This window comes from Lytechinus variegatus, chromosome 7 (assembly GCF_018143015.1).
Source record: "Lytechinus variegatus isolate NC3 chromosome 7, Lvar_3.0, whole genome shotgun sequence".
NCBI lineage: Eukaryota > Metazoa > Echinodermata > Echinoidea > Temnopleuroida > Toxopneustidae > Lytechinus > Lytechinus variegatus.
Genome location: NC_054746.1, coordinates 9,339,532 through 9,366,685, shown reverse-complemented (window position 1 = coordinate 9,366,685; position 27,154 = coordinate 9,339,532). Strand labels below are relative to the sequence as shown.

At 35.6% G+C, this 27,154-nt stretch overlaps 1 protein-coding gene across 1 annotated transcript; it reads right to left on the bottom strand.

Annotated features, from left to right (window-relative positions):
• Window positions 1–1,116: 1,116 nt before the first annotated feature.
• On the bottom strand, window positions 1,117–27,154 carry LOC121418387 (potassium channel subfamily K member 16-like). The gene is made up of 3 exons (XM_041612226.1): window positions 26,852–27,154; window positions 12,808–13,273; window positions 1,117–2,991 (listed from the first exon to the last, which is right to left on the bottom strand). The coding sequence occupies exons 2-3, from the start codon at window positions 13,109–13,111 to the stop codon at window positions 1,994–1,996; spliced, it is 1,302 nt and encodes a 433-aa protein (XP_041468160.1). The 5' UTR covers window positions 13,112–13,273; window positions 26,852–27,154; the 3' UTR covers window positions 1,117–1,993.

Sequence of the window (27,154 nt, the reverse complement as noted above, 5' to 3'; positions counted from 1 at the left end):
GAACCCCAATTGCCCATATACTTTCTAAGTAATGACATTTTAAAAACTTAACTTTTGGTTATGATTTGATGTTGACGACGCTGTATGCAGGCGAGACAAAAATATTGGTGAAGGTTTGAGGTAAATCAATTCAAGATTTTGAAAAATTATTAGAATTTTAAGTTTTGGGGCAATTTGTGAATGTAAATGAACAGCTATTGTAATATAGTTTATAAATTTCAATTTTTAATGCTTCATGATTACTTATTTTTGTTTTCTTTATACATACAGGTGTGGAATGATTTGCCTATTGATCATACTGAAGGTTCAGTAAAAACCACTTTGATTTTTCTGAGAAAATGACATTCCATTGATTTTTTTCTTTGCCATACAATGAAAGCTGCTCGCATACAAAATTCTAATAACTTTTTTATTCTTTGATGGATTTTTCTCAAAGCTTCAGCAATTTTTTTTACGACTATTTTGACAATAAACTTTTTGTCAGGGTGAACTTCCCCTTTAACTTATCCACAAGCTCATCAGAGGCAATTTATTTCTTGTGGTCCATGTCCTTGAAGTTTCTGTATGTTAGGGATGAAGACGGTTCCAGATGACTCATAGCAGCACATACTATACTGATCAGAAATATGGTTGTAATTAACTTAACACCTGATCAAGCTTCCATCATCCTGATGAGCTACAATCCAGTTAATTGTGTGCACCAGCCTGTGAATCGGGTCTGAAACATTCTAGATTATGTGAATGTAGGTGGTTTCAGACCGCCTCGAAGTTCGCCAGTTCCAGGTATTTTGGTAATGTGAAAGCAAACTACGCGTAATATCCCCGAAAGTAAATACCCGCTAAATAGTAAGTTCTTGGCGAAATTATGAGAACTTTTGCGGGGATTTTTCCAAGGTCCCAGGTATTTTGGCGATGTAAAAGCAAATTACGGGAACTTTTAGCCCAGCGTGTCGTTGGGCGCGGGAGCTGTGGGTGGCTGCTGGGCTAGTGATTTTGAATCTCGCGCCTTGCCTGCTTATCAGACCATACTATGCGCATGCTCGTAACTTCAGGAACTTATCCCGAAGGGTACGTCGCGGGGCGGTGTGAATGCAGGAATAATTAATGGGTATTTTTTAGCCGAAACAGGTTCCGTAATTTAACGGGGATTCTTGTGATCGAGGCGGTTTGAAACCACCTATTGTGTATTCCTTAAATGATGTGGAAGATATGTTGTCAGTGATTTTATGAACTGGCTCAAATGATTTCGAGATAATCGCGTTCAAATGTTTGGATGTTTTTCAGACACTCATAACTTCGTGCTTTGAAAGAAACAATTATTTATACGACATTAAAGCATACATTCTATTCTTTTGTATACAAAATTTGTCTGCAATTCGTATTCATTCTTCAATATTTGAAATGAAACACATGTATGCATTTCAGAATCTGCTGATTTTTACCCAAAACAGGGTTTGAGCAAATTCGTAAAATCACGCGTACCATGTGCACTGTTTACTAGCGAAAAAAAAAATGTTAAAAACATTCTTTTAACATGAACATTTTGTTTAAGAATAATACAGTACCTGTAGATCCATATATCAGTAGGTACCATTATAATGAATACATAAATAATTTTTTTATTGCATATTAATGCATTTTCATAGATTTCCAATTAATTGAATTTATATGTTTCTACGAACTGATATAACTGATATTGAGCATGCATCGATCACCTAAATCAAGCCTGACATGGCCTGACAATCACTTGATTAAAAATATATTTAAAAATAGTAAATAGTAAGGACCTCCTTCATCACTGATGTTAAAAAACGGGCCGAGAAAATGACTCCTTTTTTTTTAAGATAGCAAATAGTAAGGACTTTCCTCATCACTGCACTCGAAAAACACGGACGATAAACTACTTTGTTACTTGGCCTTAATTGAGTATAATTTGCATTATTAACCCTTAGATACCAAAGCTATAGACAGGCTTTACAAGCTCCCTGAAATTTCATTCTGTTTGTGTACCCTGTGTACATATCTTTGGCTGTCTGTAATGAGTTTTCAATGAAACGCTCTGATGAGGTAGACCCATTTTAGCTAGAACTCGTTCTTCTAGTGCTGCATGAATGACCTTTTCCACAGTATCGAGGTCTTCAACATTCTCACACTGTAGTATGATACACATATCATTGGTATCTCTATCCTCTACGATCTGTCCATCTATTGTAACTACTTCAGTAGAACACTTAGAGATGTCACCTTTGCCATGATCACCACCTACATCATCTGTCTTTTCAACAGTATTCATTGACTCTAGATCAACAAAACATGGCAGAATAACATCCCCTAGCTCAGGACCTGTTTTTGTATAAAGAACGTCATAATCCTTTTCATCTCGTGGAGTTATCTTTGGAGCTAAACTTCTAAATTTCACACCCTCTATAGACGACACTGCTTCTGATTCGTGTTTCCTTTCAGCTTTCCAAGTTTGACGTCTATTCAACACTTTTGCATGAAACTTCCGCAAGCTGCCCTCTGTTTTCATTTCCCCTTTGCGTATGACACTTATAAGGATGGCAAGATATGCAAGCCCAAGAATATTCCACAATGTAACCATTAGATCATACAACCAATGTTCCAACATAGGGCCGTCTACAGTTGCAATGTAGTCCCCGAATCCTACAGTTGTGAGCGTAATGAATGTGTAATAATGGGCAATGTGAAAGGACCAATGTTCAAGAAACATGAAAATCACTGCTGGGATGATGAGGAATATCGTATAGCTGACGGCAGCAACAACAATACCCAAGAAGACTTTACGAATTTTACTTTTCTTGACCATCATCTTGAGAGCTTGGTCAGCTTTCCCGATATGACTTTTCATAGTCTTTTCGTAGAACGAACCAACACTGGCCAATATCCAAGCAGTATATGGTATCCCCAAGGCTGCATATACCATACAGAATAGTTGGCCACCATATGTCTTTGGAGCAATCGCACCATAACCTACAGAAAAACCATAGCCAACAAAAGACAAAAGAGGAAAGGCGATATCAGTTTGCAGTCTTATTCCTTTTTCTTCCCTTCATTATGAAAATAATGTTGCTTACATTTTTATATCGATCAGAATCAAAACATTTCTAAGGTTAATATTAAATAAATCCCGAAGAGCATATACAACCATTGAGAAATTAGTACACAAGTGTACCACAGAAGGGGTGGGGTGTTATGTTCATGGCCATATGCAGCGGGAAGCAGGGGGCAGTTACCCTGCCCCCCTTTCCCATAAATTTTCAAAATTTTCTTTCATGAAAATTTCAACAAATTTCACCCCAAAAAAGCCAAAGTATGCACAGATTCCTTCAATTTCATTTTACAAAATACAAAAACGCCCCAATCACAGACACAAGCTGGGTCGCTTCACTCCAAATTTTGTTTTTTGAAAATGTTCATGTGTCCTGCCCCCTCCCCTGCAAAACATGTTTGTGTTAAGACCATGGTTATGTTACGGAGGTGTATTATCTTCACAAATAAAATAATGCTGAGAACATCAATGTTTTCCAACACCACATATATAACCGTGCATCATGTTAAACATATGATTTCACAGCACTAAAGTAAAAGAAACTGTCCACCATACTTCAGGGTGCCAACAAATTAGAGCATTAGTGTGCAGACTGTGTTAAAGGACTCTCAAATGAAGAAATATCAGACAGATTCCTGTTACCGTTTTTCATTAGCGTCATCTAGTTTCCATTCCCTTATACAGTTTGGTCGATCATATCTCATGATCAAGCATCGTTCAGGTCAGGATGCTCAACAAGACATCCATCCCCCCAAAAAAAATAATAATAATGGGCCAGAATATTGAATTATTATTCTTATTACTAAGAATTATCTTTCATGAATCATGATAACACCACCTAGCCTATCCAAAAAAAGAAGATTTTTGAAATCCATTTTGTGGTCGACGAGAAGTAAATAAACCAAGTGTTATTGGCTATACATATAGTTAGCGTCTGCTACTTTTGGTAATTCAGGAGGATAGAAATATAATTCTAGAAATCAAATTATGTATGTGCCAAGTATATTCCCAGCATTTTTTATGTTGGTAAACTATTACTTTCCCAGTTCAAGGATCAAAACTAAGCACTAAAACTGAACAATGGTCATCGCAAGGGGAAAAGGTACGTGGAATATTACCACCCGACACCAGTATGGGACTAGATAATCCTGTGCGACACACTCCGGGATCAGCCCGTCAGCACACACTGAATTTATCATTCTACCGCTTGTCTGCTAAGAATGAATTTGATTTTTCTATCAATTACAAAATGGGAAAGGTAAGTTCAAATCTAGCAATTTTATTTTAGAAATATGACAAAAATTTACCAGATTACAAATGCCTGCCATTTCCTGAATAAACTGGAAATACATGTAGTAGAATCAATAATCCACCAACATTATCAAGTTAGGGAAAATTCAAGCAAATAAGGATTTTGCAATGTTATATCAAATTTCTGCTATATTTGGGGGATTTTGTATCACTCATCAAAATGACTGATAATTTGAAGTCTTAACCACACTTGCTTTAATATAAATTTGGTATATATGCTGGTACACTGATAGTCAATGTAAATGATAAACATTCATAGCCTTACTAAACTTCAACGATTCATTGGTTTTCAGGATGTTAATATCGCAGACATTTTGGAGAGTGAGCAAAATGATGCTAACAAGCATCGCTAACAATTGCTAGGCGAGAAGGCCTTTCAATGGCACGCTCCGCTGAGTTGAGGTGGTTAACATCTACGTGCGAAGCTAAAGTTTTTTTATTTGTCAATTTCACTTTTAGCTCTGGCCTGGGTCTTCATTAGTGATAGAAGGTATGATAGGCATAAAACTTAATCCATGCATCAATAAAATCAATATTTTGTTATAAGCAATCCACAGATCAATAAAGACTGGAAAACCATACCATCGACTGAAACCACAACATCAGGAGAGAAGGGGATATATATATATGGATATATATTCAGTATTGAACATACAGTAATACATGCACTGCAATTACAATGCTATCACCTCATAGAGACAGACTATATTTACAATACTTAATATCACAAACTCTTCGTACAAAGGAAACCAAAAAGCATGAAGTACATATACCACATAAAACGGTTATTGACAGGCACAAAAAAATCCATTCAGTCAAAATAAAAGCTAACACAGTGGAGTGATTACTAGCAACAAGGACTATACAAGTAATGCCCTAAATATATCCACATATGTAGGTACACTAATGACAAGAAGAGAAATCCTGCTACACCAAACTTCCAATAAAACTCACAAATTATATGAACACATTTTCAGATGACAGATGAGCTGAGACTGGTAAGACTGCAAAAAAGCTTATCTGATCAATCTCGTAAGACATGTACAAAAAAACGGGCCTTTTCACACGCATCAGGTCAAGAATGAAAGGCAAAACACACTAAGCAGTTAGAATCTTAGAAGGCTCATTCTCCGTGGGTTCTTAGTGTCTTTTTACTTTGAAAAGTTTCTGTCTAAAAAAATCCTTATCCATTGGATAAAAAGGGGTCAAATTAGCTATTCAGGAACAAAATATAAACAGAGATAGGTGTCAAATGCATCTAGTGTGGCATCATAATATGGCAGGATTACCTAACATTCACCGTTAGCATGGTTAACCTACTGTCATGATTGTCTCTGCACTGTTTTGTTGAAAACCTGAAATGCTTGTTTTTCATTGATTTGTCAAATTGGTAAAAATATATTTTCAGACAACTTTATCGAACATGTGACCACGTCATTCATATTTTACGCATACTGTCTCATATGGAGAAGAAAAGATGGATATTCAAGTTATGAAATTTGTTTAAAAGCCACAGAAACTCACTCAAAATTATAATTTGCTTGTGCAAATGAAAATTTGGTAGCACCACTTTCCAATGTTTTTACTCAGTCATGTGTGCATTATTAACGTTGAGATGGATCTCAAATGAAATAAGAGAAGCATATCTTTCCAATCACGTTCATTTCATGAAGCAAATGTATGATCATGATAGAAGATTGCACCAAATCAATTACGGTTTCCTTTCCACATCAGTTGATCAGTGCTCCCTGCTCCCAGGAAAGATGCATAATTGGATTAACTTAATTATATTGAAATAATGAGGTTAAGTATGCGAGTATGATATGATAAGTTGGGCTCTTTTAAATGTTACCAATTATTTCTGACAAAGAGGCATCATGCAAGCTCATTTTAGTCATCATTGTCCATCATACAGGACTACTGTGATATATTCTGACCATTATCTTCAGGAGCCAAGAACACATTTCTTATTATGTGCTGTCATTAACACAACTTGTGGTAATTTCTCAAGCACTCTTTCCAGAGCATAACTGAAACTATGTGTATGTAAACTTAATACCAGTTCTCTCTGTAATGATTGATGGTGGAAAGATATTTGTTTGTCCTTTGTCTAGCTTGGTTTTTTTTTCCTACTTGCTGAACTGCCTGGATGTTGCTAGAAAGAATCACATGTCATTGAAGTAAACCATGACCATTCACAGGGGTGGGGGGGGGGGGGTGACAGAGGAACAATTTTGAAAACTTTTTTTTTTATTAAAAATTTACACAAAATTCACCAAAAGTATGCACTGATCTCTCAATTAAATGCAAATGCCCCAATGATAAGCTGGTTCCTTCATTCCCTCACTTTCAAGTTTTTGTTTTTGAACAAGTTTTTGCATCCTACAGACCTGCACCCCCTTCCCAGCATAAAATTCAGTGAAAATATATGAAGTAAAGTACCAGTAAGACAGCGGAGCATTTTTTAGTTCATACTCAATCCATGTACCAGTCCAAACAGAGGCATTGATTCTGGGGGGCAGGGGGGGAGGGCGATTGACTCACCAATGAAAAGAGGGGAGCGCGCGGAGAAATCATAATTTTTTTGTTTTATTGTTATAAATTTCGCAAATACTGAAATTAGCAATCAAATCGGCTTCTACTGCGAAAGGGCACTAGCAGAAATATGGCCAATATTGCCCCATTTTTTGTACAGTATTCCTACATGTATAGGCAAGCCCATAGAGAACAACTTCTGATCTTGGCCGCCGTTCACGCATTTGCGTAGAAATTTGGAATGCACATTCTTTCCCACATAAACTACAAGTTAGTATAAAAAAGTGAAAATTTTAGTTATTATGAATAAAGTAAATTTACTTCTGAAAAACATTATTTGCATATTTTATTTTCATACTATTCACTTCATTCATCCTGCTACAGTCTCTTTCTTAGCAATAGATACATGTATTTTGAAGAAATTTTTAACTTCACTTTACGACATATTAAACATGATAAAGAGCACTAGGCCAAAGGGCGATTCCGTATGTGTTGTACTGGACATTTTCACAATTTTATAGTCTCTTTCTATAGTTGATTGCTTGAGTAATAAAAATGTATTTTTGGTCAATAATTATAGTGGGTAGCAGAGCTGCCAACCTGAACAAGAACATTTCAGTATTTAAGGCTGAAAATTAGTATTTTGGTGAGGAAATTAGCATTTTCACAGGAATTATAGGACAACACATAAACTGAAATTAAGAAATCAGTATTTCGCATGAAACCATCAGTATTCTCTATTTTCAGTACTAAATACAGAAAATCAGTACTACTTGGCAGCTCTGGGGTAGTCATGTGAAAAGCTGATTACCCAGGGGGGCCACTTACGTTGACGAGTGGATACCATGCATGACCAAAAAAACACGTAAAAAGGATGTCCTTTTCACGATAGGGCACGTTACGTACGTAACGTGAAAAGGGTGTCAAAAAACACAAAAATAATGAAAAAAGGGTATCTATTTCGCTAGGAAAATTACGTGTTTAGGGTCGAATTTGCGGGGATGATAAAACAAAATTAAAATGTTTTATAAAGGATGTCCTTTTTGCCACAACACTACGTGTTTAGAGTCCTATTTGCGCGAGGTGTAGAAGGTGGGGTCGTACTAAACCAAATGAGGTAAAGCCGACAACCAAAGGATCCGTAACAATAAAACATTCCTGTACTTGTTTAGGGGTTCATTTCAGGGAATATTTGCCAAGGGTATTATCGTTTTGTTTCCAATACTTGTTAAGGGAAGGGTTTCACACGCCAATACTTGTTAAGGGGTGCATTTTCAGAATATGGAAATTACGTGTTTAGGGTGCTTTTCGAGACCCCATGGTCGCGCATGGTATCCACTCGTGAATGGAAGTGGCCCCCCCGGGGCTGATTACCAACAAAGAATGTTTGATTATTTGGGAATTAAAGTGAAAATGTTGTGAGTCATACATGTTATATATAAGAAGAATTGTAAAAGCAATTATATTAAGTTTATTTAGTTATTTCCTCTTTAAAGATATTTATAGAATAGAATGATCAAGAATGTTCCAGGAGGCTCTATAGTACAGCTTTGTTACACATGAGTAATTTTTAAATAATCTTTGTTATCTTTGGTATGTCCCAAGAGAGACAATACAGACTGCTAAACAATAAGGATTGCTTTACAATAGGCTTGTATTGGTAGTGGAAATAAACGATAGGCTTAGCTATTTTGTTGACATGTTGATTCACTGAGGTCATTCAAGAGTCTTCCAGAATGTGATTACTCCAGAGAGAAGGAGAATGTTCTTTTTAAAGTGAATACTAGAAGTATCTAGATCAGATCAAATGTGTATATATAAGGTGACAGTTTCTTCAAGATCATCATATGATACCAGATCACTACATCAGATCAGAACTCAGAGTTTCACGCCAGACTTTATGTAGAGCCGAGTTAATTTCCACCTAGAATACTTATCTTCTGTGGAATTATTTACCCGCCATCAATGAGCTGTTTGCAGTTATTTTGAGAGGGGAATTCTCAGTTCTCATCGAGATCACCAACCTGTCTTAAAGGAAGCCAGAACCCAAGAAGAGAAGTAATCTTATTGGAAAGAGTAAAATGAGAGGAACAATTAAAAAAAAGTTTCATCAAAATGGGTTATGAAATAAGCAAGTTATGGTAGTTTGAAAACTCTTGTTGTACTTTCTATGGGCATCCTCAAATTGACAAACTTGCTTCAAAATGGCTGATTTTGTGGACAACTCTCCATTTTTTTTGTACACAAATTTTCAGATTTTCCTCATTATTTTTCAAATTGCATCTTGCCTCCTTCTGAGCACAACATATGTCATGGGAAAATATAATCCACACCATATATGTCAAGGTCAAGAGGAGATAATGTGAAATATGTAAAATAAAGGGGAAAATCTGAAAATATGTGTACAAAACAAATGGAGAGTTGTCCACAAAATCAGCCATTTTGAAGCACGTTTGCCAATTTGAGGATCTACATAGTAAGTACAACAAGACTTTTTAATCGTCCATAACTTGCTTATTTCATAACCGATTTTAATGAAACTTTTTTTTAATTGTTCCTCTCATTTTACTCTTTCCAATAAGATTGCTTCTCTTCTTAGGTTTTGGTTTCCTTTAATGAACACTTTTCAACCCATGGATTGCTGAAATTGACTGTTAATCATCATCAACATCGTCTTCACTGACATTTCAACTCATTACAGTGACTCTTGTTATTCATCGTGCTTCAACATCAGTTTCATCATCGCCATCGTTATTTTCGCCAGCCAACTTGGACTTTTCTTTGAATACTATCATTCGGAATTATTGCCAGAACTTATTTCAAGAGATGTAAGATCAATATTTATTTGTTTTATTTGATTGTTAATGTATATAATCAATTTCAATATCGTAACATACAGGACTCTAAAATGTCCTAAACAGCAGGCAAGATTTTCATATCTAATTCACCCATGGACAACATTTATTGGTTGTCATTTTTTGAATTTTTTTCACATGACTACCCAGTAGTTTGTACCACAAAACTAATTGAAGTTCCTTGTCTGTTTGGACAGAATTAAGGTGGTTGAAAAGTGTTGGGAAAATGGCTGATTTTTCTAGCATGGAATCACCCCATAAAGACATAGCTTGCATTATATGACACCTAGATAGATCCTCATCATTTGATTAGTTGCTTGATGTCGATCATTCAGCCCATTTTACAATGACGTCATCAACCGTGCAAATTAGGATCCATTCATCAAGCAATTTTGGATCCATACAATTTTGTCCATTGCACGCTCGCACAGAGACTGCGCTGCAGGCAGGCACCTCAAGTAAAACCACTCGTGTTTGCATGCAGCGCGCACGTTGTATACATGTACGTGATAATCAAAGACCGTGCTCGCACTGCATGAGCAATATTTTGCATCAAAATTCATACATGTCAAATGAAAAGAATTTACTTTTAATGAATGTTATTTCAATTCGTGCAAAGGACAGAATACTGATATGAATAATGATATGATACATTCAACTCGGCTACACCTCGTTGAATGGATCATTTCATCTTTCACCTCATGAAGTATTCTCATAAAATTCATCACTTGTATACTATGCATGAACACCACATCCTGCCCAGATTTAAGCTTGCATTCTACTCCGAACAAACAGTAATAGTAATACATGTACCGTACATTTACGTATTAGTAATGAGAAAACATGGAGGTGGAAGTTGAAACTAATTTCTCATATAAGCTCATGCAAATTAGTTTCCCATAAAAACAAGATTCTAAAATATTAATTTCCACAAATGGCCATTAAAGTTGGGGCATGGAAGGATCCCGGCTTGAACCCAGACCTAGAAACCTGGCCTTACTTGGTGCACACTAGCTGGCCCTAGATCAAGGCCCCAAAGTGCAATTTCGCAGCCTGCAATGTCAGCAAACTAATTTTACCTAAATTTTTTGTCCAAATAAATTCCGAAATGTTGTGTAGTACTACTGTTGCACAGGACACCATGTATATTTCTTGGGCATAGCAAATGTTGGTCCTGAACAGTACCAACCAAACTCAATGTTTCGAAAAGTCTATAATTTTGAGTAGCCTCTCACAAGATTCAGAGGATTTTGAGTGAAATTGATATTGAGCGCAACTCGCAGGACCTCCCTGGAGTTTACTGAATTCCCTGCGGGAATAATTGTGGGCAATTCCTGTTTCCACCATTTTGTGCGCCCAATTTGTGTGCTGTCACTTTACGTCCGCATATGTGGATGTCATGTGACTTGATTATCCAGCCAATCAGAGACATGTACACTACAAGGTACTGTGCATACAGCACCTTGACATGAGTACAGAGTACTCATGAAGATGACAAGAACACACTTTTCAAAATGTTGAGTTTGGGTGGTCCTTTTCAGGACCAACACTTGCCCAAGAAAGATACATGGTGTTCCATGAAACCTACTACACTATTGTTCTTCACCTTGGAAATCTTCAGAAGTTACTTCTCAAGTATCGATCTTAGTTGGTATTCAACCACATCAAGAATCAAAAACCGCTTTTTTTCGGCATCGATCTCGATTTCATTGTCAAAATTCTAAGATTTAGGGTCTCAATCCGCTGTCTTCTTTTTCATTTGTGCTGAAATTCATGTGGCAAATACGAAGTAGACAAACAGTGTTGCTGCCCCCTACGTTCCTTTGGCAAAATTTGACTATAAAGAATTTGAATGAAGACTTCAAGATCGAAGCCAAAATAAGGTCCTTTCCAATGCTCAATGTGGCTGAAATTCTTTTAAAGGATCAATTAAGTTGGATTATTTGGGAATAAATATGCGCTCAATTCACATATGGAAGTAAATTGTCACATTATCTTGCTGTTTATTATTTTTCTGTGACATAGCAGCTTCCGATCTTGGCATGGGGGAAATTCCCCCCCCCCCCCGCTCCGAGTTCCAGCCCGGCATGGCTCTCAACATTAATGGCCATCACACATGCATGAAAGGAAGTTAGAAAGATTGTGCTTCAGTACGAAAATGAAAAAAAAAAATGTTAGTCAGTGCCATATCATGTCTAGGATTGAAAACGTACACATTTTAATATACAGACATGAAAGAATTAGTTTTTTTCATTGTTTGGTATTTTGGGGGGTATCTGTAACTTTCACAAATAAAATTTTCAATTGAATTTCCCTGTGAGGAAATTCATTTAGTATACCGGTATCATTATATGGCATGACATATGTAATCAAATATATTTGAATCTGTTCATTTCTTTTGTGTATCTCATTTTTACAAAGCTACTGTAGCTACAGTCTTAATGGAGAATGAAACCCTTAATGCATATATTTAAAATTAAAAAAATCCAAGAAACTTTCAGGATTGAATGAATAAAAACAAAATTATGAGCATTTGAATATTACTCCCAATACCACAAAGATCTGTGATGACACATATACAACTTCCCCATCAATTTATATATTTTAACTGTTTTGAGAAATTAAACAAAACTTTAAAATGTCATAACTTTTCATAATTTTAAATCCGATATTGATTAAATTTTCAGTGTTATGCCTGTTTATCAAATTAACTTTTTGCTTCGGTAGACTTGCTCTTTAAAAAAACTAATGATATCATGTGAAAGGAAAGGATGGGAATTTCAAGTTCCATTATGTTGCTGGTGTTGGAATCACCATTTCAATTGCTATTCCTAGCTCCAAAACTAATCTGAGATTACAAAAATAATCCAAATCACACAATCAATGTTCAACACCCAGTGGGACTTGTTCAAAGACCCCTCTTCTTGTTGCTTTTGTGCAATACTGATGTAAAAAGTGTCCCTTCATCAACACTAAAAGCAGAACTTAAAATCACCTATCGCATATTTGAAGACAAAACATTTTTCTTCAGCTTACCGATAGTGGTGACGACCGTCCCCGAGAAGAAGAAAGCACTACTGAAATCCCAGTTGGACGGACTGGTCCTGTTGCCATCCATGGTGACACCGCTATTCCTAGCCTGGAGCAAAATACTGGTGAAGTTCATCAGGATATCCTCAGTAAGGCAGGGATAGGTGTCAAGGAACTGACTACGGATGGCCATCAGATCAATCCGTACATTGTCTTCATGTTCTTGTTCCAGGAAATGGAACACGACAGCACCGAGGAGGAGGTAGACGAAGAGGAGGAATGTGAGGATGGAAAGTCGAAGTCCATTCATCGTAATTTTCTGGAATGTATCACTACTCCGCACAATCAAAGTCGTTGACTTTTCTTCATCGAATCCACGAATTGGGTGAGTCTGAATTGGTCTCGGAACAACTGATCAAAATGCACATTGAACATCTAACATCCAAGTTGCTCATGAAGTCGTTGTATCTCCCTATATAGATTAAATGAAGAAATACTTAAATCAGTATGCCTGCTGGTGGTATCTTATCAAATATTATTAGATTAGATGGAAAAATTAAGCTTAACACTTTCTATTATTTCTCCTTTCTCCTCTTCTTTTCTTTCTATTTTGAATTTTCAGATCATTATTCTATAAGTCTATTAGCATTTGTTTGCTTTGTCTGCATTTCACATTTTTACTTTTTTAGTCTTAATATGTACTTTAGTGTTGTAGCCTAACCGCCAAACCTAACAGAAGTTCACTGAACACAAAGGCCTGGGTTTTTTTTAAGAGATACAAGGAAACCTGGAGAAGGGCCAGGGCCGAATTTTATCTCTTATTCATGTAGGAATGTAGCTCTTTATGCACCCTTTCCATCATTGCCCTACCTTATAGCTTGGCGTGCTATACAGGACCTCGATCAGAGGAAGGCCTACTGAACAAGTATTTGCAATTTATAAACGATACCCTCATCATCCTCCTCGGCCATTCCAAAAGGGAAGGGGGAGGGAGGAGAGAGGAAAAGAAAGAAGTGGATTGGTGAAAGAGAATCAGAAGAATTGTCAAAAAGGGAAAGTGAACACATACCCTATTATAATATTTTGTAGTGGTAATGTTTTTAATCGTTTATCTTTCCTGAAATCCTGATATTATATTGTATTGCATTTCAGTTAGTTTCAGATTATTTGGCTCCACTCACCAATTACAGAGGAGAAATCGGAAACAAAAATTAGAACAAAAATGCAAGTTAAAACTCCAAACAGATGGCCACCGCCATTCTGTCTAGGGCCGAGTATGGAGAAAGGGGAGGGCGAAAAGAAAACAATTATTTTCAGGGTGGATTCTACGATATATGACAGTGCTCGTGTAGGCCTATAGTAAAACATAAGAGGAATATGACAGTTGATAGGAAACACAGTATTGAGATGAAAGTAGGTGCAATGCCACGAAACTTGATTATTTTTCAATGTCGGAGAATTAGAATGACGAATATATGATTTAGCCTATTATCAATCCATCAGAGGATGGATGGATAACTGAAAGAATGAATAGATTGATGAATCGGCATAATATGGATGTACAACCCCAAGAATGGATGCATTGAATGGATGGACAGAGACAAATGGATACCAATGATGAAGTAATTTAGAAAGGGGCCCCATGGGAGATCAAATATTGTTGAAAGGGCTACCCCTAAATTAAAAAATATATATGGAAAGATGAACTTATATTACAACGAATGAGTGGAAGATATATGCATTTTTTAATAGGCCTACGCGTACAGTGTGTACACGATCAGTTAAACTGTTGAAATAATGTGAATGACTATGGTGCGTGACAACAATACATCACTCACATCTTGATTGGCATAACATTTGAGACTTGAGTGACCATATTTAGCAATGAGGTGGAACTCCCATTTCCCTGCTATATAGGTATAACTATAGAAAAAAACGAACGAAAACTGTTGTTTTATAGCCGAAGAAATTATTCTTCATATTGAAGCCAATAAGATCCCAGCATGTCAACTTTTTAACTCATGGAGAAAATGATTTAATAATCATTTTTTTATATTGAATTTTTTGGAGGGGGTGCTGAAGAAAATTTGACAATGCAAAAGAAAAAAAAATGGAACAAAAAAGGTTTCAATACAAAATGTTGGTCATTTTCCATACATTTCTCCAATTTTACCCACCTACGGGAATTCCAGGGGGTGATGCGTATGGAAAATTAAATAATACACCCCAGCACCCCCGCTTCCCACAGAGTAATAAATAGTATCAGATTAGTTGAGGCGATTATTCAACTGGAAAACGATAGTAAAATAGACGAATGTTGAATAATGATGCAAGCAAGCTGGCATGATCAAGAGCTAATAACACAGATCTTAACTCATTTTTATAATTGGGTAATGTTAATGTTACAAGAATAAAGGAGTAGGTCAAGCATGGCAATCGAAACTGAAAACATTTGTAGTTAATGATTTGCGTATCTTTAGCACTCTTTTATCATAATAACCTGCAAGATACTAAAACACGTAAGGGATATGGCATGCGTGGCATGATAAGTGAACATATTTGAGCACAAGTCCTATTTGTATTCTAAGAATCAATCACGAATACCAATCACCAAATACTCGGTAATGATTTTATAGGTGTGACAAGAGCAAACAAAAGAAAAGTCAATGAACTGAAAGAAGGGGCCATGCCTAACATGATGAAATATTAAATGGATAACAGAAAAGGAAGATTACCATTTTGGTGAAACCAGCAATTTAAAGTTATCACCAAAAGGCAGAAATTGCCTTTTCAAGCAAATTGTTTAAACAAAATGTCAATTATTCAACATTAAATCCAAAGTAAAAATGACAATAAACAAATGATGCAAGATGCTTGGCATGATCAAGAGCAAATAAACACATATCTTTTTTTTTATGATTGGGTAATATTAATGTTACAAGAATAAAGGAGTAGGTCAAGCATGGCAATCGAAACTGAAGACATTTGTAGTTAATAATTTGCATACCTTTGGTGCTCTTTTATGATCTTGCAAGATAATAAAACATGTGACGGATATGACATGCATGGCTTGATAAGTTAACATAATTACGCACAGGACCTTTTTGTATTCTGATAAACAGGAATACCAATCACCAAATTCACAATAGTTTATAGGTGTGGCAAGAGCGAACAAAAGGTTGGGAGTTAACGAATTGAAAGAAGGGATCATGCCCAACATGTTCAAACACCAAATAGATAATATGATTTAAGGAAGATTGATATTTGGTGAAGCCAGCCATTGGAAGTTATCACAAAAGGGCAGACATTACCATAATCAAGCATTTGTTAACAAAGAGTTGATTATTCAACTGGAAATCGATAGTAAAATAGACGAATGTTGAATAATGATGCAATCATGCTTGGCATGATCAAGAGTTAATAACACAGATCTTTACTCATTTTTATAATTGGGTAATGTTTTATGTTACAAGAATAAAGGAGTGGGTCAAGCATGGCATTAATTGAACCTGAAGACATTTGTAGATCAAAAAATGATTTGCATTAGCACTCTTTTATCATAATAACCTGCAAGATACTAAGGCTGCGTTTATGCGACCTCAACCCAGAATCATGATTGGAATCACGATTTGAATCATGATTCAAAACAGCAACATGAATCACGATCCGACAGAATCAGCGTTTATACGACCATCTTTCTAACGCTGTTTCTCCCTGAATTCGGGCCGATCCAGTGCGCATCACAGTGCGCAGTTTGACCCAGGAAGTATAGGTCAACATTTTCGCGCGTGTTTCTAACTTCACGTCGGCTGCTAGATTTTTGCTGCCACCGGAGCTAGTTAACGCGCGATCGTTTGTGCAAGTGCAACTCGGCTTCCGAAAAATAAATCTTTTACTTCCAGAATTCCGTGTATTGTACCTCGTATTGTTTTTGTTTACTTGTATTCAATCTTGTCGGTTCATCAAAAATGGTGTTCGGTAGCCGTAGTACTGGGCACGAATTCTGTTAATTTTGTCTCGACAGGCGGTGCCACATCTCCGTTGAAATCCCTCCATTGCAAGCGCCGCTGAAAGGGACTAGATCGTCTTATATTTCTGTGAATCCCGGTAAGGGATGCTTGTGCTTCAGGCTGAGCCCAAAGCACAAGCAGAGCCCTGAGTTCGTCGTCAGTCCAATTTGTGCCTTTGGAACTTGAAGACATGATTGATGAAAACAGTGAAATCAGGGTGACCAGACGTCCCGTATTTCCCGAGATTGTCCCGTATTTCAGAATATTGAACAAAATGTAGTTAATACATTTAAAAGTGACGAATTTTCATTAAATAACCAACAGCTGACGAAGCAGGGACAACAATTAAATCGATAACTGTAAACTTTTGCAAGTTCTGCGATGATTTCTTGCTAATACATTGCAAACGAACTGGCCTCCTGCCTGTGTGTGGCAGGCTACTAGCTAGGCATGGAGGATCGAAGCAAATTCTCAATGGTGCAAACACCTCACATGATAAACAGTTTTTCCACCAAAATAATCACAAAATCGGCGGGAAATTCTTATAATTATACTATGGATTCTCAGTTTAATGATTTGGAGATGTAATCGGAGGAAAATGTTATTGACTTTTCATAGATCTAGTTGTTTCAGCTTTCGTTTTGAGTCTTGGTGTGCACGATGCCGCGATGTTTCATCTAATTTTTAAGTTTGACAATATGTTTCACTTTGAAATTTTATTCATTTCTAAAACATTTTATGTTTAAAATTTTAAAAATACATTTAAAAAAAAACACCAAATAAAGTTATGATTTTTATTAGATGATTGGATTTTTTGTTTACTTGAAGTTTGAACTTTTCCCTTTTCTTTATTTTATACATGTATATACCCTATCCTTTCTGCTTGCCCTTTTTTGTTCCATCTATCTTTATTTCCTATCTTTCTTTCCTCGACATTTTCTTTTCTCTCTCTCTCTGTTCATTTTTCTTTCTTTCCTTCTTTATCCAATATACTTTTTTATTTCCTTCATTCTTTCTTTCCTTATAATTACCTTGGCTTCCTTCTCTCTTCGTCTCCTGTTTCTTTTCGTTCTTTCTCTCCTTCCATTATTTTCTATTTTTTCGTTCTCTTCCCCTTCATTCTTCCCTTCCATTCTTTATTCCTTTCTTCATTTTTCCCTTCTTATTCTTTTCCCTTATTTTTATTTTCTTTCTTTTGTTTCTTTCTTTCAAAGAATGAAGGAAACATATTTATTTCCTTCATTCTTTCTTTCCTCCTTCTTTTTCTCACCTTTCCCCCTTTAATTGTCTCCTTTATTTTGCGAGACATTTATTAATCTTCCCTTCCTTCCTTTCTTTCTTTCTATATTCATTTCAAAGAATGACGGAAACCTTTTTTTATCTCTTTTATTATTTCTTTCATCCTTTTATTCTAACTTTCTGTTATTTTTTCTGTTTTCCTTTATTTTCTTTCCTTCCCAATCATCTCTTTTCTTTCTCTCCTTCATTCTTTCGTTCACCTTCCCTTCTAATTCTTTATATTTTTTTCAAAAGTCTTATTATTATACTATGGATTCTCAGAAGCCCACACTTTGTGTGGGCTTCTTTGTTGATCTTCGTTTGTCAATTGTCCCGTATTTCATTTTGTGAAATCTGGTCACCGTCCCTGAGTGAAATATACAAATGACGCTACAGTACAACCCCGGGGTACAATACACAGAATGATAATTCCTAAATGCACATGACAATTGGCATATACCGGTACTAGTACACTGGCAATCTGCTACACGAAAATTAACCTGCACGAAACACAGCGCGCGCCTTTGAGTCGAACCCGGAAGAAGCACGACACAATGACGTCATAGAATCATGATTCAAATCACGATATCGTTTATACGACCTTTTTCGTTCGTGATTCTACAGAAACGTCTTTCCAAACGCCCCTTTTTTCGTGTTTCATGTTTGTGATTCTAATCATGATTATATTCAATTTCGACTAAACGCAATCGTGATTCTGCAGAATCGTGATTTGAATCATGATTCTAATCATGATTCTAGGGTAAAAAAGTGTCGAATAAACGCACCCAAAAACATGTGAGGGATATGGCATGATAAGTAAACATAACTATTCAAGCACAAGTCCAGGGTTCCCACAGAAATTTGAAAACAGAATTCCATGACTTTTCCATGACTTTTCCATGACTTTTCCACGACTAAATTGCTGCTTTCCATGACTTGCTTTCTGGCACGGTTCTACAATCAGATGTAGACCGAGTTTATGATTGGTGCTTATCCAAGCAAATAAATGCGACAAAAACCAAAGTGATGCACAATCTACACGTTGATTCAATCGTATCTCGTGCCAATCGACTTCTTGGGTTTATTCGCACCATTGCACGTGGGGCCTCGACCCAAGCAATATTTTGCTTGTATCGATCGTTGGTACTCCCGATTTTGGAGTATGGAATTCCCGCCTGGCATCCGCATACTGCTGCCCAGGAACACAAACTCGAACAGATTCAGCGAACTGCTACAAGAGTTGCGCTTCATCAACGGAGATGTGAGATGCCGTACGAGGAACGTCTCTCTCGTCTACATTGGACATCTCTACATTCCCGAAGGGACTATGCTCTATGTGCTTATGTCATGAAGTGTTTGTCTGGAACAATCAGATGTGAATCACTGTCAGAAAATCTGAAAGTCAACAGTAGGCACCCTGACCACCTCACGTTTGTTCATCTCTCATCAAGAACCCAGGTTGTTTTGCATCACTTTATTGTGCGAAAAGCAATAAAGGAACAGTGTAAGAATGACAACAATACATATACATTTACAGAATAAGAGAGCCCAGGACATGGTTACATTACTGACACAAGCAGGGCAGATTAACATAATGTTATAGTTATACCAAATAAGATGGAACATTCGGTGAAAGTATAATAAACTGTTAATCATCAAGTTAATTTGAAATTAAAGTAATTATAGGCGTGTAGATAAAATCATTTTAGATAAAAACCAAACATTGAGAAAAAAAATAAGACCATGACGTATGTGGACTCATGCATTATTAGCATGATTACACTCTGAATTGATGTGTACAACTTTACACTATGTACGCAGAGGAATCTGATTTTCCCATTAGACGTTATTTTTTGAGTAGTATATTACGAAAGATGATGTCACTGCCAATTTAGAAAGGTTGTCTCTGAAAATTTTGTAAGGGGTTGGTTTGTCAAATTCATTTAAAAGCATTTTAAGTCGTTTTGTGTTATCCAGGGTAATGTAGCCTCTTGATCCCACCTCAATTGGAAAGTATTTTACTGAGTAGCTGTTGGATTCAATGTCAGAAATGAGTGGGGCGTATTTTCTTTCTTTATATTCATGTGTTTTCTGTGTTGGTTTCAAAAGGGACAGAAAGTTCCAGTATCACTAGTTTCTTTTCATTTTTCCACAATGCACATATATCAGGGATCAGATTCGTCTGCGTACATTGCAATGGGACGGTAGATATTCCGTTTTTTGGATTCTGACTTGAGGTCGGATGTAATATCTACATCCTGGTTTGATGTACCTTTCCGCAATGTTTCCAATATGTACAAAAGAATATTGTCATGCCGCCATGTATAACGACCTTCGTCATGTCCCCTACCCATAGATTCCCAAGAATTTGGAATAATTTACCATACTCAATCAGGGATGTGGCTGTCCTTGTCTCACTACCCTCTTTTCTTAATCAACTAAATCTCAATTTGAATAAATATGCACAGACATCTGACAATATCATGTTTAAAACATAACATATGCTGATTCATAATTTTATTCATTCATTTTGTATGATATATAATTTGAATTTGAATATAAACATTTTCTCATTTTTGCCGTTTGACTCGCATTGGATTCTTTTTCCTCAAACTCAACTTTGATAATACCGGTTCAATTATCAGCTATTTATTTTCATCTGCTATTTTATTGACATATACATCAGTGACATATGGATAGATATTTATGTTTACTTTGCAGATCATTGACTATGAACATAGAACTTGCTATTTATTCATTTATTTTTTCTATTGAATTATATGTTTGTACATAATATGTACATGTTTGTAAGAGACATCCCTCGCTGCCTTACCTGGAGTTGGAAGGAATGACTTGCGGGTTACAGGAATTTTATATTTCTTTTTTTCTTTCAGGCAACTCCAGGACTGCAGCGGGGGAGTCTTTTTTAAAATTCTGTCATACTTTGTAATGTCATCATTCTTTGGTCTTTGTTTGTCTGAAATGCCGAATAAATAATAATAATAATCCATTCCACCCACTACCTTACTCATGACATGTTTATCTACATGTATTATCATTGGTATGTGGTCTGTTTCTGACCAGGGTACAGTACCATTTCCGTTTCACCAACATCAAGATCCAATTGTCTTGAACACAAACTCATATAATTTCTTGAACCGACAGATTTCCATGAACTATTTCCAAATTTTCAGAGCATAGCATGCAGATCTTGTCTCAAAAGTGAACTATACAATAGATGTAAATGTCAAAATTTCCAGGCATATTGAAATTAGGATCCTGAATTCACCTTACTACAAAACTTCCACATAAAAGTCATGGAATTTTGTTTTCAAATTTCTGGGCGAACCCTGAATTACATGAAGATGAAACACTTACATATGTCACACATGAGCTAATTATTACAAAAGAGTGACATTTAAGTTGTACAATAAGGTGACATGAAAAAAGGCTAACAAAGACATCCTCATCCTAAAGTTCTCAACATGGTGCTGCATTTCACTCTACATTACAAAAGATGAGGCCATTTGTGATACAACTTGAGGACACCAGCTAAATTAACAAGTGTATTTCTCTATATGCTCCAAAAATAATGAGGATATCTTGAAAATTTGACATTTGATGCCTATTTTGGTGTTTCATTGAACTTCATTTTCAAGTAACTTTGACACATTATTTGATGCTAAAATAGAAATTGAAACATCTTGTGTAACTAAGATATTCAGAAACTTTTGAATGTATTGTTTAATTCTCTAAAAACAACTAAGAACGCAAAACTGGTTACAAAATGTGACATATTAATAATACATTGACTGATTGGCATCTTATATCATTGCAAATAAGATGAAATTTTCTGTAGTCTGGTTGTCCGAATTTAATGTCAGGAGCAATCGATTTATTCATGGCCATGAGTATTTTGAGTGAGGAATGTGGCTGTGTCATACATGTACATGTATTCACAAAAACCTTTTTAATTAAATGTTATTTCAACCTTGCTAGCCCTAACACTAAGTAACCAAGGGAACAAATCATTCAGCAGTAGTACTGGCAACTAAGCAATGCTGCAATTATGTCCAAGGAGTTTTGTAGAATTTGAGATGTCACAAAACTGGGAAAAATAGAAATTATGAACACCAATCAGAGTATGATAATTAAGTATAAGAGAACTTTGCGAGACACGACAAAATGGAAAGCTGCCTTTTCTCCTGACTTAAAGGACCACAGTCCTTTTTGTATTCTGACAAACAATCAGGAATACCAATCACCAAATTCTCAATAATTTTTATCGGTTGGGAGTTAATGAATTGAAAGAAGGGATTATGCCCAACATGTTCAACACAAATAGATAATTTAAAAAAAATGAAAAAAAGTTTTGGTTAAAACCAGCCAATAGAAGCAATTATTACAAAAGGGTAGATATTACTATAGAAAGCAAATCTTTTAAACAAAATGTTGATTATTCAACTTGAGATCAATAGTAGAACAGACAATAAATAGTGATGCAAACATGGTCATGGGTTCACAAATAAACACAGATTTTTACTCATTCTCAAATTGGGTAATGTTGTTATTGCACGAGCGAACAAAGAATGTTGAATAATAAGCATGCCTGGCATCACTCACTATTTCTTTTATATTTCATTATATGAAATATGAAATATTCAAATTTTCTCCCTGTTGCCGTGTGAAACAAAGATTAATTCCTCCCTGAACACTGTGCAATTAGCATTGTTTAATTCTATATGGTTCAATCAAGTTGGTCCTTATTGCCAAATATCATCAACTGTCTCATTTGCATGTCACTGAGTTGTACATATCACTGTTTTGTGAAAAATAAGCAAAACTTTAAAATGTAATTATTTATTTTACATCCGATTTCGATAAAATTTTCAGCATAATGCGTGTTTGATTTTTCTCTAATTATTCAAATCAATATTTTTCTGGGGTGGACTTGTCCTTAAATGGTTACAGAGAGATTAATTGCAAAAGAAATAAGTGACTTGATTTCCATCAAAATTGAAAAGATTTTAAAGAAGATAAATTGGACATATCCTTGATAATTTATTCATGTATTTAAACAAATTATTAAGTATTTGATAGTAACATAAATGAATTGTTTCATGTCTGATTACATATCTAAATCAACTTATTAGAAGGTTGATAGAAGATGAGAAGGCTGATAGTTCTGGATTTAATCTGATTAACTTTATTTAATTATCACAAACTCAAATTGTACAAACTTTGGCTCACATTTTTATCACTCACAAACCATCTAATATTGATTGATGATGTAACAATGTTTTACAATTTTTAATGACTAGAATGGGAAAGCAAATATGGGAGAATTTGCTGTCACCAGGAATTAGTAACATTGTTCTCACAAGCTTAAAGGTAAATGCTAGTTTTGGTAACGATATCAAAATGAGTTCGTACATAATCCAATGAAATGACCACCAAAGTGTCTGTTTGTATCAATAAAACGCATGTTCCAAAGGATTCTGGAAGAAATTGTGTAATTGCTGAGAAATCAGCAAATAAGCACAGGATTCGGGTAGGGCGTCGGGCCCGACGCTCTAAGCAATAGTTATACATTGTCCCACGTGCGCTTATCTGTGTTGGGGATCTTCGGTGTGAACATTTTTCAACGTAGATTTCAAGATTCACAAAGTTCAGTTAATGTAACTGTACCAGATCTAGATCCTCGATGATATACTGACAATTAAGCCTTGTTTTACAGACTTTCTCATGAAATCAGTGTTTACTGCAACTACTGGAATTTCTCTGTAATATCTTATTCATTATAATCTGTAGGATGCAGGAACAGATTTTTGATGTTGAAATGAATATGATGTTAATGATTCTAATTGAGGTTCTAAACAATGTTACTTGGTACTTGGTAGGAATCCTCCAAAAGACCCCATAAAGGTGTTTAAACTGGAGGTGTGTCGCGTACGGTCACCAGCTTAAGGTTCCGATTTTATGGTTTTTTTGAGTGCTGACTTAAAAGTTGCTAAGGATGGTTGGGATATAACTGAGGAGGGGAGATGGTTCCAGTCTTTGACAGTCCTCGGAAAAAATGAGTTTGCACGATGGTTCATTGATCACTAGAAGGAAAACTAAACTGTCTTTTAATTATCCTAATGGGATGATATCTGTAATTATTTTGGGATGTTATTCTATTGCTTTGATGCTAATTGATTCTTTGTATTCCTATAATTATTTGCAGGGCTCGACACTGGCAGCTCTTTAAACCTTGCAAGTTCTTTGCTTGTACATCTTGATATTGAATGATGACCAAATAAAGTACCAATATCTGTACTTCTTCAGACTGAACAGTCTTTCTTAGAGTGTTAACCCCCCTCCACCCAACCCATGACAGATAAATATTTCGCAAGGAAAGTTATGTGTTTAGGGAAGAACAATAGGAAACAAGATGGCAGTGTAAACATCGGGCAATACTCCTCCGTCTTTTGATAATTTTTTATGAATTCTTGTTTAAAAATGAAATTGATAGCGTAGAAATGTCGGAAATCAATTTGTATCCCATTTACATGAGTTAGGGTTAGATCTTTTTGAAGTAGAAATCTCGGGGGCCAAAGTTTCAGGTTTTTGGGCGGTACGTGCAGATGAATGGCAAAAAATTCCTGGCTCCGTAGAGAGTAAGCATACGTTAGTAAATGATTTTTACTCTCTTGGAGCCTCCCGGCTACTCTATACCAGATCCAGATCTAAGGAGTTTCTATAAGCAGTTTCCTATTCTACACCACACCGCTATCGCATCTAGCTAGCCTTTTAAAATGTTTTTACATACAGATCTACTTTCACATACATGTATATATGGCAAGTTCCCCCTTTTCTGCACACACGCGTATCTGCACGATTCTAGTAAAAGAAGAAGTGCAACGAACACAAACTTTACACATGCAATACTTAGGTACAGATACTCAAAATAGTGGAAATATAATAAATTTTTGGCCTTCCATGTGACGGCCTCAAAATGCTGACTTTTTCATCAAAATCCCCAAATCTTGTGCAAAGTGAATGGGTGCGCAGCGTAGACATGGGGTATCTGAGTTGTTTGTTATTTGATAATATTGTGCCTTTTTCTGAAAATTTGACATTATACCGTAGATTATTATTCTGATATTGATTTTTATACATACATTTTGCCATAAAAATATTTTTCTTCCCAAGTCAAGGTGGTTGATTGTTCAATAATGTTTCATCATTTGGAAACTTGATTCTTTTGGAAGTGGAATATGTTGACTTTCTAAATCAAAATGCAAAATATACCTAGTGTTTATTTTTTTCTTTTGTAGGAACAAAATATATTTGGAAACTTTTCAATCATGTTTTATTATTTTGAGACTGGATTTGCTTTTGAAAGGGGAATATCATAAATGTTGACTTTTTTATTAAAATGCAAGAACTACGTTGTTTATTTTGTTGCTGTTATTTATTTCAGTTTTTTCACTCTTGTAAGAAAATATATTGATATCTGTTTTTATTTATGTGCAGTGATTTCACTCTAGAATCTGAATTTATTTATTTTCTTAAAAAAGAGAGCTCAAACAGGGCCGTTGATATCCAATGTATGCATACAAATTGAAGAAATGCATTGAAAACTGATAGAATACATTAAAGCTTAATTTTTATACTTCATGATACTTGTACTAAATTGCATACAATGCTACATTCATATTTTACACTCAGCTGCTCATCCCTCTGAAAAATTGCAATCAGTCTCTAAAATCAAAAGCTACATATTATACATGTATAAAAAAAATTATTAAAAGAATAGAATACATAAGGAATTGGTGAAACAATCAAATACATCAGAATATACATACATGTTTACAATAATAAAGTTGAAAAAGAGCTTGTAATTTGTATCAGAAAAAAAAGAAATACATTAGAAATTACAAAAACAATACTTAAAACAAATTCATTTAGGAAACTATCTACATAATGCTGTTTTGATACCAACTAAATTATATGAATTATCTATCATGAAAACCTTCAATTGGCAATTTTGTTATTATGCGTAATTTGCATAATTAATTACATTAATTAGAAGGCATTATTTTACACATATTAAGAAGAAAAATTACAAAGTGACATGAATACACATCAATTGAGCTTTCTTTCACCTTTCCATTGATACCTGAATTACTTCAAGGGGCTCATAAACAAAGAAGTTAGAGCCTGTTGAAGACTTGGGTTCAAAATGGTCACAAAAATCGGTTTTGTATGACTTTACATTAAGACAATGACCACAAATTTGGATGAATATGCGTGACTTAAACTGGAATAACTTTATATTTTCTTGATGAAAAAAAAAACCAAATTTATTGATATTTGATGATTTTCAGTTTTTTGTCACATACCCAATACCCATCATACCCATATCATAAGAAATATTTAATTATCTGAAAGATTTTGTGAAAAAAAACCTTATTAAATCTTAAATCAAATTGTTAGGTGTGCAGACTTGGGGACCATCATCATAAATCATACTTTAACGTGATGTAAAAAGTACCGTAGGCCCTATATGTAACAATAATTTGTTTTGATCATCACGGAGTCCTTTAGAATCGCACCGGGGTGTGTACGGGCGTGTAGCACGGGGGAAATGATCTCGCATATTAATTAGTCGCAACAGGTGCATTAACGTTTATTAGTTCCTTAGCACGCATTTGGCCATGGATACACAAATGGTTCACATAAATTTCTATAAATAATCAAAGAGTTCAAACAAATACCTGCTAAACTGTAGTGCGGTTATAATATAGGCTCCCCTTCATCATAATTCAATCTGATCAGCACCCGGAGCAGCACCGACTTCCCAGTAATCGCCGGTCCGAAGAGTATGCCGAGGCGGAGCGTATGGTATATGGGTCTCGATGTACAGTGGAGGTAATCAATTGCCCCTGTGCGAGTTAGTGGAGTCTTTCGCCTTGGAAACTTTCCCACTGAGCCACATCGATCGGATTAGCCGGATGCACGTACGGTACGTTAACTGAGCGCGCCACGCCTAGCAGCAATCTTGTTAGCAACGCTAAGCG

Coding starts and splice junctions, on each gene's coding strand:
- LOC121418387 (XM_041612226.1), bottom strand. CDS start 13,111: ATGAATGGACTTCGACTTTCCATCCTCACATTCCTCCTCTTCGTCTAC. Junction 2,992..12,807: donor GACGGTCGTCACCACTATCG/GTAAGCTGAAGA, acceptor GTTTTTCTGTAG/GTTATGGTGCGATTGCTCCA.